Source organism: Lissotriton vulgaris, chromosome 7 (assembly GCF_964263255.1).
Source record: "Lissotriton vulgaris chromosome 7, aLisVul1.2, whole genome shotgun sequence".
Classification (NCBI taxonomy): Eukaryota; Metazoa; Chordata; class Amphibia; order Caudata; family Salamandridae; genus Lissotriton; species Lissotriton vulgaris.
This window is the reverse complement of record NC_141695.1, coordinates 275170329-275184142: the sequence shown is the minus strand read 5'-3', so window position 1 is coordinate 275184142 and position 13814 is coordinate 275170329. Positions and strand designations below refer to the sequence as shown.

The 13814-nt window shown below is 51.5% G+C and overlaps 1 protein-coding gene across 1 annotated transcript in view; it reads left to right on the top strand.

Annotated features, from left to right (window-relative positions):
• LOC147701383 (trypsin-3-like) overlaps positions 1 to 13814 on the top strand; it is a 349865-nt gene that overhangs the window by 164869 nt on the left and 171182 nt on the right. The window contains exon 2 of the mRNA XM_086930073.1: positions 11561 to 11717. Coding sequence (XP_086786199.1) covers positions 11561 to 11717 — 157 coding nt within the window. The remainder of the gene's footprint in view (positions 1 to 11560; positions 11718 to 13814) is intronic.

The following is a 13814-nucleotide window of genomic DNA, read 5'->3' as shown; positions in this document are numbered from 1 at the left end:
GGCTTGGATGCCGAGGAGGTAGGCAGCGTGAGCTCGGAGCTCCGCGCCCGATCCTGAAAAATATCCTGAATATATGGTCGGACCCCGACGAAACTGATATAATCCGATACTGGAAGGTGCCACGGAGGGTCCGGCGTCGACGGCGGTCGACTCGAGACCGTTCCCAGCCCGGTATTTGATTCTGAAAGTTGGACTCGGGCGTGCAGTCATCGAGCTAAGATGGCGGCGGTGGCATGAAGCACGGAGACGACGGAGTCGCAGGCCCGGAGCCACTTTAAGGGCTGCTACTCTTCTCCGATAAGAGGTGTAGGCGGATGCATCTGACCTCTCTCGGGGTTCTGGAGCAGACCTTTCGCGCGCCACCGGCTGTGGATGGGAGCCGAACCCTTGGTAGTGGCGGCGACAACGTGGCGACAACCCAGTGACGATGACCCCGGCTCTCTGAGCACGACTGGCGCCAGACGGCTCAACGGTCCGTCGGAACCCTGATCCCGAGAGGCGGCTTTGGACCCAGAGTCTAGAGTGGTGCTCAAGGAGTGGAACGCAGCGGGCCTTTCCCACCACTGCTACAGGGGGACTTTCCTAGGGGCGAGGCCCTGCGAAGTGCGGAGCGGGTGCAGAGGCAGCTTTGGAGGCCACCACCACTCGTTCCAGCCCAGATGGGGAAGCCGAAAGGGAAGGGGGATGGTGCGACCGACACCGAAGCCACGGAAGGAGCGGATCGAGACCAGTCGGTGCTGCAGCGTATGCAGGACCGTATCCTGGAGGCCATCGCCACCACAAAGGACGCCTTGCAGCAGGACATAGCCCAGGTGGCGACGGGCCTGGGACTCCTGAAAGCTGACCATGATAAGCTCAAGGACAGGGTGAAGTCCGTGGAAATCACGGTTTAGGAATTGGCCCCGAGCCATGCAGCGGTGAAGGCGCAGATGGCGGATGTGATGGACCGATTGAAGGTGCTGGAACGGAGGGCAGAGGACGCGGAAAACCGGAATAGGCGCAACAACGTACGCCTTGTAGGCCTGCCGAAAAAAATCGAAGGAGACGATATGGTGGGCTATCTCGACAACTGGTTACGAACTGAGGTGGCACCAGAGGGATTGTCCCCCTTCTTCTCCCTTGAGCGAGCGCATAGGGTTCCAGCGCGTCCGCCGGCCCCGGGTCTCCCGCCTCGCCCAGTGGTGTTCAAATTGCTCCATTATAGGGACAGAGACTGGTTATTGCAGAGAGCGAGGGAGGCAGGACCCTTTCAAGTGGACAACAACAGGGTCACTATGTTCCCAGACTATAAGTTTGAGACGCAGAAGCTCAGGGCTAATTTCTTGTCCCTTAAGCGGGAGCTCCGTGATGAAGGCATCAAGTACTCCCTGCTCTTCCCGGCGAAGCTGAGAGTGGTGGTGGATGAACAGACACTCTTCTTTACGTCCTCGGCGGACGCCTGGGCCTGGTGGGACACCTACAAAGCGGGAACAGATGGCGCCAAGGCCAGGGAGGAGGAGGCCAAGGTGACACAACCGATCAGGAAATCTCAACGGATCAGGAAGAACCGCAGGAGGACCGGCAGGCCTTCGGTGTCGCAGACGGAGACGGAGAGGCAGGCGGCCCTACAGGCAGTGGCGAACTTATCCAAAAATACCAGGAGCCAGTCCGGGAAGGGTACGGAATCGGAGGAACCGGGCACGGGATCGGAGACGGGACTCTCGGAATTTGGTGGAGCCCGAGGCCCTATCGTGACGCCGCAGACTTCGGAGGAGATCCTTGAGGCGTGTTAATCTGGACTAGTGGAGCGGACTCGCTGGTTGGACACCGGGGCGTTGGGCCCGAGGCAGCGGAACACTGTTACATGAGGTTTCGGGGTGCTATGATGTGGGGATTGTGGGGTGGAGTATGCAGGACTGATTTGCTTTCACGAACCTTTCGCATCGATCCGCGCCCTACTGGCCCTTAAGGTCATCGCAGTGGAGACCGTGAACATTACTGCCTTTCTTTGAGGGGTGGTTGGGAGTGTTGGTTTGGATGGGGGTACTTCAATTTGCGGGGGGGCCTGTACTGGGGGGGTGGGAATTGAGAGCAGTTGGGGTTGCTCTGGGTGTTGTTGTTAGAGGGGGGGTTTGGTTTCTTGTTTGGAGAGGGTGGGGGGGTCAATCCATGGTCGAGGAGCGTGCAAGGTCAATGATTTCTATTGTTCGGTCTGGATGGGCGAAGGGGAATGGCTAGTACCGGGGCATTGAAATGTGTGTCCTGGAATGTGCGGGGTATGCAGTCCATGGCACGTAGGCATAAAGTTCAGGCATACCTCAAGCGTAGGGGGGTGCACATAGCGTTCCTGCAAGAAATACATCTTAATAAGCACGAAGGGATTGCGTTACAGAGGCGATGGAGGGGACAGTTGTTCAATACGACGTTCTCGGCTTTTGCAAGGGGGGTGCTAATTTGGATACGAGCGGGGGTTCCCTTCCAGGTTACTAAAACATTGGTGGACCCTGAGGGCAGATATGTGGCGGTGGAGGGGAGGCTAAGAGGCAGGGTAGTGTCTCTCTGCAGTGTGTACGCTCCCAATGTGGATCTGCCCGCATTTTTGTCCGTACTCTCAGGTAAACTGGCGGGCTATTTGGCGGGGCCGGTGCTCCTGGGGGGGATTTCAATTCGGTGGAGGATGTGGTTTTGGATAGGTCCCATCCCCCACTGCGCGCGTCCCCAGCGCATAGGGTGGCCAAGCGCAGGCTGGAGTGGCAGGAGAGTTGGGCCCTCACGGATGCATAGAGGGCGTTACACCCCACTACTAGGGACTACTCCTTTCACTCGCAGTTGCATGATCTACATGTTAGGCTGGACGCGTTTTTGTGTTCCTCATCTGTACTTTCTGCGGTGGGGGGGGCGGAATATTTGGCCCGGACGATGTCGGACCACAACCCTTTGTTGTTATCCCTGAACTGGATGGTAGCCGTTAATTGCGTACCAACATGGCGCCTGCAACCCGATACCCTGGACGACTTGTTGTTCAGGGAGGCCCTTGGAGACTGTATAGAGTGTTATTTTGAGGAGAACAGTGGCTCGGCCTCCACGAGGGCGGTGGAGTGGGATGCCTTTAAGGTGGTGGTGCGAGGGCACTGTATTGGCCACACGGCTGGGGCTCGCAAGACTTTGATGGATGATTTGGATAAGGCTGAGACGCGATTGAGGGATCTGGAGAAGGGTCGCCCGAATCACCCTGAGTTGCAGGAGGGGCTTAGTGGAGCCAGGGAGGGGCTGGCAGTGGAACTGGAACGGCTGCGCAGCTTTGATCATAAAGCGTACATGACGAGGGGGCATGCGGAGGGCGATAAGGCGGGGTCTATGCTGGCGTGGCTTGCTAACCCAGTCCGGAGGGGTATGCCGATCATGATGATCCAGGAGACAGGGGAGGAGCCCTGCCATACCCAACCCGGGATACTGAATAAGTTTCAGGCGTATTATGAGGGTCTCTATGAGAGTGGAGAAACAGGGGGGATGGATGAGCTGGGCGATTTCTTGGACGGTTTACGACTGCCGAGGGTGGAAGACTCAGAGGCAGAGGAGCTGGGTCGGCCCATTACGATCGGGGAGATAGGGTGTGCAGTAAAACAAATGGCCAGAAATAAGACCCCGGGTCTCGACGGACTCCCGATCGAGTTTTATAGTAAATACCTGGAGTACCTTGCTCCCCAGCTGCGAGAAGTCTACAACGAGGCACAATCGAGGGGTCGGCTCCCGGGCTCCATGTGTGAAGCCATCATGATCCCGCTCTTAAAACCGGGCAGAGAGGGGGCGGCTTTATCCTCCTACCGTCCGTTGTCCATGCTGACAACGGACTACAAGATCCTGAGTAAAATTCTTGCCAACAGGCTGCTAGTGCACATGACTGCCCTTGTTAATAAGGACCAGTGCGGCTTTATCCCGACGCGCAACACCGCCCACAATATCCGAAGGCTTACGAGATTGATGGGAGCAGACTGGCCGGGCGCCGTCTCTCCATTTGTTCTCTCTATTGACATAGAGAAGGCCTTCGACAGTCTTGAATGGGGGTACTTGTATGAGGTGATGCGGCGCTTCGGGCTGGGGGACGGATACATAAACTGGACCAAGGTCCTGTACACTGACGCGGTAGCGAGAGTCCGGGTGGGCACTCTGATCTCGAGGCAATACCCTATCCGGCGAGGCACTAGGCAGGGGTGCTCCCTATCTCCTCTCTTGTTTGCCCTGGCGATGGAGCCCTTCGCTGTGGAGGCCAGGTCGGGCCGCCACTATGCAGGTTTATCGTATAGGGGCAGGCCACATCTCATTTCTTTATACGCAGATGATCTGCTGATGTTTTTGGCTAACGCGGGCCCAGAGCTTTTGGGGGCAAGACGGCTGTTGGAGCGGTTCGGCCGGTTATCAGGCCTGAGGGTCAACTGGCCTAAGTCCTGCTTATTCCCCCTGAGATCAGGAGAACCGTGCCCACTCACGGCGCAGGAACTCCGATGGGAACCGCGCTGTCTGCATTATCTGGGAGTTTATATCTATCACACTCCAGCGGATCTGCTGGAAGGTAACATCACCCGTTGTATTAACGCTCTGCGCGGGAGCATGGATTTCTGGTCTACACTGCCGCTATCCCTGGCTGGTCGGATCTCCCTGCTTAAGATGGTGGCCCTGCCCAGGCTGTTGTATTATTTCAGGACGCTCCCGGTGTGGTTCCCGAGCTCTATTTTTCGGCGCCTGAGATCTCTGGTCATAGCGTTCTTATGGGGCACGGGGAGGAGGCGCATAGCGCTGGACACTCTGCTACGCCCCAAGGACGAAGGAGGTTTGGCGGTGCCTGATTTTGAAGGGTATTATCTGGCGGCGCAGCTGCAGGTCTTCACCCAGGAGGTCGCGAGAGTGTATAGAGGCCCTGAGGAAGCGAGAGCAGACGGTACCCCACGACACGTGCTGGCGTACATCACACTACACCAGAGGCTCCTGGTTGGGGACCTGACGGTTGAGGAGCAGACGTTCCGACTCTGCTGGAATCGGGCACGTAAGCGAGCGGGGGTCTGCCTTATGTACGCTCCTGAAATCCCGTTGGGGATGGTTACGGCCCTCCCTCACGGAGGGGACTGGTCGCGCTTACTGGGGTGGGAGGAGGCGGGGATACACATGCTGGGCGACTTATATGAGGATGGGGCACTGCTGCCATTTCAGGAATTGCAGGAGCGGTTCGACCTGCCGAGGGGCGACTACTTGTTGCACGCGGCAGTCACGGGCGCCATGCAGGCTCACTGGGGGGAGGGATTGCAGGAACCGGGCGCCTCTATGGCATGTCAATACACGATGATGGCAGCGGGGACCTTTAAGGCCGTCACCTGCTTGTACTCCAGGATGCTGCAGGAGACCCTACAGCCTCTAGCGGCTCTGAAGGCCAAATGGGAACTGGACCTCCAATTGGAGATCCCTGATACGACCTGGGGCCAGTTGCTGAGGCGAGTACGGAAAAGCTCGAGAAACGCCAGGTTTCAGTTAATCAATTTTTACATCATTCACAGGGCATACCTCACCCCGGGGAAAATACGACAATACTTTGGGGTGGAACAAGCTGCTTGCCCCAGGTGCAATACAGTTGGGGCGGACTTGGGTCACATGTTATGGGACTGCCCCTCCCTGAGGGACTACTGGCAGGAAATTGGGAGGGCCCTCAACAGTGCAACAGACAGGGACATTCAGTACACGAAAGCAGTGGGAGTCCTCCATTGGTTTCCACACACACCTAGAAATAAGACTACCAGCAAATTTATAGACTTAGGGCTAATTCTGGCTAAGCGGGAGATAACGAGAAATTGGAAATCGAGAACAGGGCCCACATATAACAGATGGTATGGGGAATGCCTGCGGTGGGCGGCGTGTGAGAGCACCTTGAGGTACCAGGTGGCCTGGAGAACGAATGATGAGAAGGCTATGGAGAGGGCGACTGCGTGGGAAATGATGGTGCAGGCGCTCCGAGAAATAGCTGACGAGGAGCGGGAGGACGTGGAGGAGCTGGATACGGCTAACCCTGTCACCTTACCGGGGGACACACCTTAGTGAATGTATGTACTTCCTACGCCACAACAGACGTTCTTTCGACAGTGATTTAACACAGCGCGACCACGGGAGGGGGGAAGGAAGCTGGAATTGGCGGGCTGTTGGGGATCGAAATTTTGGGGTGGGGGAGGGGTGAAAAATCACAAAAGCAACCCAGCATTAATTTGGTACTGTCGGGCAATGTAAGGTATTACATGGACCACTAATGGACGGAGGCCGAGCTGCGCCCAAGGAGGGGGCGGGCCTCCCGGAATGGAGAACAATGGACAATGTAATTTCTTGCTTTCGGTGGATTTATAATTTTGATTCTACTGTCTGTACAATTATATTGGTGATGCAATAAAAATGATGTTAAAAAAAAAAAATAAATAAGAATCCCTTCCTCAACACCCCAGCGGAGACATGATCAGGGTATTTGTTTAACCAAGGAGTCATAGCCATGAGATCAACGGGAGTAGGCAATTGTCCTGCTTGGACCCTCCTTTACCTCCCGCCCCGTTATTTTTCGATCTACATGAACTCTCCGGGTGTGAGGAATTCCCACAGCCCGCACACACATGCTTGAACCTACATGTTCCCTGCGGTCTGTTACAGTTGCCTCGATTGAAGCACCAACAGACTCCCCGCTTTCCACCATTTCCGCCGGATTTCGGCTGGTGATCACCACTGGCGCCTGCTCGAAAGGGCACCGCGGGCCTTTGGCGGGAAACCCCCGACCCACTCCCGCCTGGGGAGGATGTCCCTGCGGTCCCAGGCAGGAGTTGTTTATGGCAAGAAATTGAGTCGAGGCAGTCCCATGTCAGAGATGAATCATACTCTTTCGCTTTACGGAATTTCATATCGTAACCCTTCCATTCGTCCCCCTCATACATTTCATAAAAATCCATTATACGAGTTTGATAACAAGACAGTTCAGTCAATACCTCGGGCTTACGTTCACCAATAATCGCAGTAAACATTGCAAAGGCCTTCGCCCAATTCGTTATCGTCTCCTCCACCCTAAACTCAGCCATCTTGGCGCGCCAGACGCTCGGGTGCCATAAATCTTTCTGTGTTTTAGCATATTCCATCTCGCGATGGTCAGTTAATAACGAAAACATATTGACATACTTGTCTGCCCATATCAATTCTTTCGTGGCAATCGGGATATGTTGTACCACCCTCTCCCGTCTTGAGGGCAATGAGCCCTCCCCCGCCAGCGGCAAAGCGAGCTTACCCGGTTTGGTCGTTGTTCCCGCCGTTTTCTCGCGACCAGCCGCCGGTCCTTCCGGTATCACCTGTGGGGAAACAAGAGGAAGATTCGCCTTCGCGGCATCTCACGACTGCCGCAACTGCTGGATTAGTAACTTGGCCTCTTCGGCCGTATCTCCGGGCGCCGTAGCACCCCCTGCCTTCTTATTGAGCCATGCGGCCAACTGGGTGGCCAATTCAGGAGGCATATCCTCGTCGTTAGCGGGCGTAATCACAACCGGGATCAGTTGACCCGCGTCTGGGATTGGTACCGGGTCATTAGCTGGTGTGACAGGGGTGACCGGGGGTACCTCAGGGACCGGAACCTCCCCTGCAACCGCCCTCCTCTTGACCCGTTTCCCTCTACCCTCGGGGACGATTCCTGGCAAGGCCGGGCCTATTACCTTCTTAGGGTTACCAGGCTTGTTCATTGCGGCCAGTTACTTCTTGACGACCGCCATATCTCGACCATGCGCTGGGACTTGTCTGACTTTTCGTTCCATGCCCGCAATTCTGTTCACCAACATGCGTAGCACCTTGTCTGTCTCGGAACCCTTTCCTGCCTTCTTGCCAGACATGGTCTTGATTATCTGCTCCGAGTCGATCAACACGGTCCTGGATCCTTCGCTTTAAAGTCACTGAAAGAGAAACACAAGAATTACAAGTTCTCAAAATTGCTCCTTGTTCCGTCGAGGGCTCACGAGCAACGAGTGGGTGCAGCCTTCAGAGCACAGGAACAAGAGGACGCTTCTTCGGATTCCCGCTCTATTTATTCTTCTTCAGGAGGGCGTGTACCCTCCTCCGGTACGCCTACTGGGCGTGGTCATCGGTGTAGGTGTCTAGGACAACCCCTCTTGGACGGGAAAAGGCGCGCCCTGGCTACGCCGCTACGGCCTTACCAGCCGAGACACGCCCCCGCCCAAAATTGTTTCCCGGGAGGATCGGGGCACCCAACCATACGTTCGGGGGGACCGAGTGGTCGCCCCTTTCCATATCAGAGAGTGACCTGATCCTTTAAGGATGAACTACACACTCAGCCACTTCAGTGACCGTGGCCTGAACCATGTTCAAATGTTTATGGTGCAGGCATGCTATTCATCATGCACAGTCACTTGCCTTGTCAGTATTGCTCTTAGTCAGGTTTGCTGGGTAGTGCACATGTGCATGTATTTTGTGAGAGAATGGTTATGTGTGATGAGGGAAACCATTAGGCATATTGGCAATGATGGGCTAATAGCTGTTTCCATGTCTGAAGCATAATGCAGTACACATGTACTTCCAGGTAGCTTTGGCTCTTGTGATTTCTCTTGTGTGCAAGTCCACAGTCATGTTTTTCCTGGAGTGCATTGATTACTGCCCTCCTGCTGGCTTACCCATTGGGAGTATGGTGGAGCGTGAGTTTCTATTGTTGCATGCTGAACAGTCAGTGACAACACCCATTCCCCTCAATGTTGGCCCCACGTGTGGTGTATAAGTGGGCCTGGATTTGATGGATGTGGACTTGCTAAAGCTTATTAGTTGTGCTCAGGCCCTATCTCCGCCACCCTCCCAACATATGCTGATGGCAGCGTGATGTGTGTTTGGGTATTTGCCACGCATATGGTTACATGGAAGATACATGCTGTCCTGGTTCTGATTACTGAATGCTGGGCTTTGTGTGTGGATGATAACAACCATGACTACATATTTGATCACTGACACTGTTGACTTACCAAACAGATAGGCTTACATGCATATAACGGTGTAATGGTCAAATCACACCCGTACTGATGTGGAATGATGTTTTCTGTATGGCAGAGGTGTACACTGGAGAGTGGAGGAGTACTATTTGACTAAATGGGTGAGGGTGCCATATTTGGAGCTACTTTGCTATCCTTGCTTGTTGTCATACTTAGGTTGTCATATTTCTTTGCAGGGACATTGTAGGTCTGTGAGTATAGCACACAGACAAGTCATGTATTACATATGTGGGTGACACATTCCTGATATGCATTGTCCATGCACTGTGGTGTTGTGGGCACATTCCCATGCTCGTTTTATTACATCACATTTTGAGTCAAGTCTGCTGTTTGTTTGCATTGTGGGATCATCAGCTTTTAGCCAGTAGGCTGATTGTTCAATTTGTTGTGACAATGCATGTATTTATGGTATGCAGACTCACTAGATGCTTTTTCACTTGATGTACACAGGACAGCATCTCATATAAAAGCAAGTGGGCACATTGACTGGAGATGCAGCAGGATGTCTACATGGGCCCCCTTGCCGCGACCCCATGCATATACTAATCGTCTGCACGGGCCGCATATCTCCGACACCAAAATGGGATTGCACTGTGTAGGTGACTGATCACCATTGTGCACATGTGTCTGAGTTGTTTGTAAGTTTGTACATGTGCAGTGGTGTCCCCCTAGATGCACATGCACTAGGCACACGACTTAGACATACAGGAACATGCCTATGCGTGGTGTTGAGGCAAGTGGGCCATTTAGAAACCCTGCTGCATCTCCAATCAATGTGGCCCTTTGGTCTTTCATGTAGCCCTTATGTTGTGATCTGATATGGTACTCTGGCTTTATTTGGATGAGAGTTCAATGCACATTTCCAGGTCTGTTAGCCCACAAATATGTGTCTTGCAATGTATCAGTTGAGTAGGGTTATATGTGTCTATGGCAACAGGGACAAGGGTATCCGGGACATGTTTCACAGTCATTGTGGGTGTGCACTGCGATAAATTGAATTGGGCAAGAGTGCCATTGCACCCATCCACCCTGTCGCCCAGTACCTGGTTGTTACTCACCCTGTTGCTGTTGAGCAGTATTCTGTCCCAGAACTCCAACCACCATCTTCTAACTGATGACTGCGGACACCTGTTCCTCCAATGCATCCAGTTTCTCCTGTAGTGCTGGATTCCCACCTCGAGTCTGCATTGCTGCTTTCAGATTGGCTGCAAGTTTCTGCTTGGTCTTGCGCTTATCATCATGCCAGCATTACTTCCAGTTGTCCACTGTCCTCCTCGCCTCTCTGACAGCATTCACCTTGGCTGCAATGGACGGCCATATGGCGTTTTTTCTTGTCAATGACACTGTGCAGCTTATAAAAAGTTGTTGTTGCTTTTCTGTCACCTCTGCAATCAGAACCTGGTTTTCCTGCTGACTGAACTGGGTCTTCCTCTTCCTCTTCTCCTTGCCCTTCCCCTTGGTCTCTGGCTGATCCACCTGGGAGTTTGTGGTGTTGTTGTTGGCTTCAGTACTTGGTCCAGCTTCCTCCATGGTTCTTCTCTCCTTTTTCCATTTTTTTTTGTGTTTGGGCTGCATAGCGGGCGTTTTATGTTTTTTTTTGCTGCCTAACGTGAAAAAAGTGGGCTGCCGCTAATTAGCGTGCTGTTACTGGCCGCTAATTGGCCCTTCGCCATTTTTTTCACATTAGCGTGAGGATTTTTATCGCCATGCTGCTATTCTTTATGCCGGACCGTTCACCCGATATGGGAAACTATCGCGAGTTAGTGGCGTGTTGTGAATACGCCGCTAACAGGGAAATAGTTTTCCACTGTACACAGTGATTAAAAAAGGCATGCTAACGTAGGTTAGCGATGAGTATCGCCAAACCTTGTGCATATGCCTCTTAAAGCTCCATGAAATCCTTATTTTCAAGAACGCCTGTGTTTGTAACATTACTTTCTCATTTACACTTCTCAGTTGTTCTAATAATGTTATACTCACTGCTAATGGTTACTGGTTTTCACCCTGCATACAAGCAATGCAACACACCACATAGTACTTGCGAAATGATAAAATTGAAGCAGTAGCCTTTGTTCTGGGGTCTCATGAAAAAAAGTAAGTGAAAGTATGTGAGTTTGGGTGCATGAACAAATAATTAGGTGATATAAGATACATTTTAGGTACCTTTAAGGGGGTGCTTTTACTCAACATGAAACCACACCCGGGTAAGGTTTCTCTGTAAGGACTTCACTGTTCATCTGTTTCAAATAAAACAGAAACTTGAATTCTTTCACAAAAGTTGCTTAGTGTTGAAGCACTTAGTTTGTGTCTGTGGAGATAATGGCCATATATTCGTCAACTTCACATACTATTTTTCACAAGCATGTTGTTCCCTACAGGACCCATCCACTGCCTGATGAGCTGGAAGGGTTCATTCAGCAGAAGTGGGGGATTGTATGCTAAAATAGCAGCAGTGATGGGCGATCAGTAATGAAAATAAGTGTGTTTTAATCTGACATTTTACTGACAAGAACCCTCACCCTATTTTCCAGTTGTCACATATGAAGATGAGAAGATAATTGGAGGATACGAATGTATACCACACTCACAACCCTGGCAGGTCTCACTACAAACTGTTGGAAGACACATCTGTGGAGGGGTGCTCGTTGATGCACAGTGGGTACTAACAGCAGCTCACTGCCTTGAGAAGTAAGTGTAATGTGATTGCACCTGTGATGATGATTTAGCAGTGCACCTGTTTACGTGCAACTTTCTGTATTAAATCAACTACATTTTAATATATTTAAGCAAATACATGTGTGGATGTCTCTTCCAGAGATGTTGCTTCATTGTGAAGCAACCGCTGCAATAGCTGTTGGTGTTTCTGATGAAAGGGACAAACTTGAACATTAGTTCTGTCAAGTCTTTTGTTCAAATGGCATTGCAGCGCACGCAATGTAATTCGTTTTATTTATGTACTTACCTCCGGTCGGCAGTTTACTACCCCACCCTGCCCCTCCCCGCCTCACCGCCCGCAACACTCCCACTACGAGCCGCGACTGCTTTTGTTTCCTCTGATAGTCCCTAGTCTTTTTTATACATTTTTATTGATATTGTTACTGTGCAAACACAAACGGATTTAAAGCTTCAAAGAACTGCCAGCAGTTATCAACTCCATTCCTACAACACTGTATACCCATCAGAAACAAAAATAGGCCAAACTACCATAGCCATGATTGATCAACATTCAGTGGGGCTCCCTTCCAACACTCTTTGAGGACAGCAGGTACACTGTCAAGGGCTGGGGGGCCTATATTCTTGGATTGTGATGGTCCTGGCAGTTATTAAGTGTAAAACTACATTTATTCTTGAAAGCAGAGGTCTTCAAATTGAGGGATGGGCTCCCTAGGCGACCTAAATTGATTTCAGGAAAATGGCGGCTTGTAATCTTTAAAGGTGGCAGGGCACAGATTTGGTAGTAGAGTATAATGCACAAGCGTAGCGAAGGAGGTTGAAGTGTCTACTTTCTTCCTCTTCTTCTTATAGCCACACGCTAGCACCACCACCCACATATAATACTTACAACTTACAATTATGTTTTAACACCTCATACCATATTGTACTATTCAACGACAGGCCACACCATACCATAATATATGACAGGCCACGCCACGTCATATCATACCATCCCATAGGACAAGCTACACCATACCATACCATACCATACAATGAGATGCCATACCATACCATACAACGTGGCTGAAAAACATTGCTACAGCCTAAAGATCTTGCCTAGGTAAGACATTTTGGCTTGGCCAATGTTTGTCTAATAAGAGGTGGTAGAGCCAACACATTAATAGGGAGAGCTGAGTCAAGGAATTTTTCTGGCTCTAGGAGCCCATCAACAAGTGGAGCTTTGACATTTAAATCAAGCAGTAAACTTCATGTGAGAATATGAAAAGGAGTTTTCAAAATTCAAGAAAGTATGTTTCACACAGTAAATAATTTCACCTTAGTACATTCCATGATATATCTGGATTGAGAAGTATTTGTTAAAAGTAAACATTTTCAACAAAGAACTAGGACACAAACATTCCTGCCCCTGCCCTGATGACAACACTATTAGTAAACTAAGAGACAAGTGTACACTATATTTCTATACTGCAAGCCTCGTTACGATGCAGTTGAAATGGCTCCAACCACCAGTTGGAATGCAGCCAGTAATCCCAAGGGCGGCTCTTTCTGCCTGTGGGATTACGATGTTGGGTTTCGACAACCTTTCCAACACAGAAAGGCTTTTGGAATTCGACTTTGGAGTTCCCCAGCAGGGCCCCTTGGATGCACAGCCGGTTGGAGGCTGAGTGCCTTCCTGTTGATCCCTGCAACTCCTATTTTACAATGGAAGCATGCATTCCGGCCAGAATATATGCGGTACAAAAGGGGGTAGTGATGGACGGAGCATCTGAATCAATCAAACACTCACACCCAGTCAAAAGATCTGGGTTTAATCCATCACCGTTCTTTAGCCCACTCTGCCACCCCAGTTCAGACATGGCTATATGCAAATCAGTCTGACCCTGTGCCTCATGGGAACAGTCCAGCCCGAACTGTCAAGCCATGTCTTCCCTGGACCAGAAACAAGCTTCCGAGGACCGGTTTCTGGCATTCCAGCCGTCTTCAGCCCGGCTTGCTTGAATCCAGTGGCAAAGTGAGCAAGGGACTCACGTCTGAGTATACCCTGCCACACTTATGGTGGCCAAAAGCGGTACAAAAGGGGGTGGTGATGGACGGAGCATCTGAATCAAT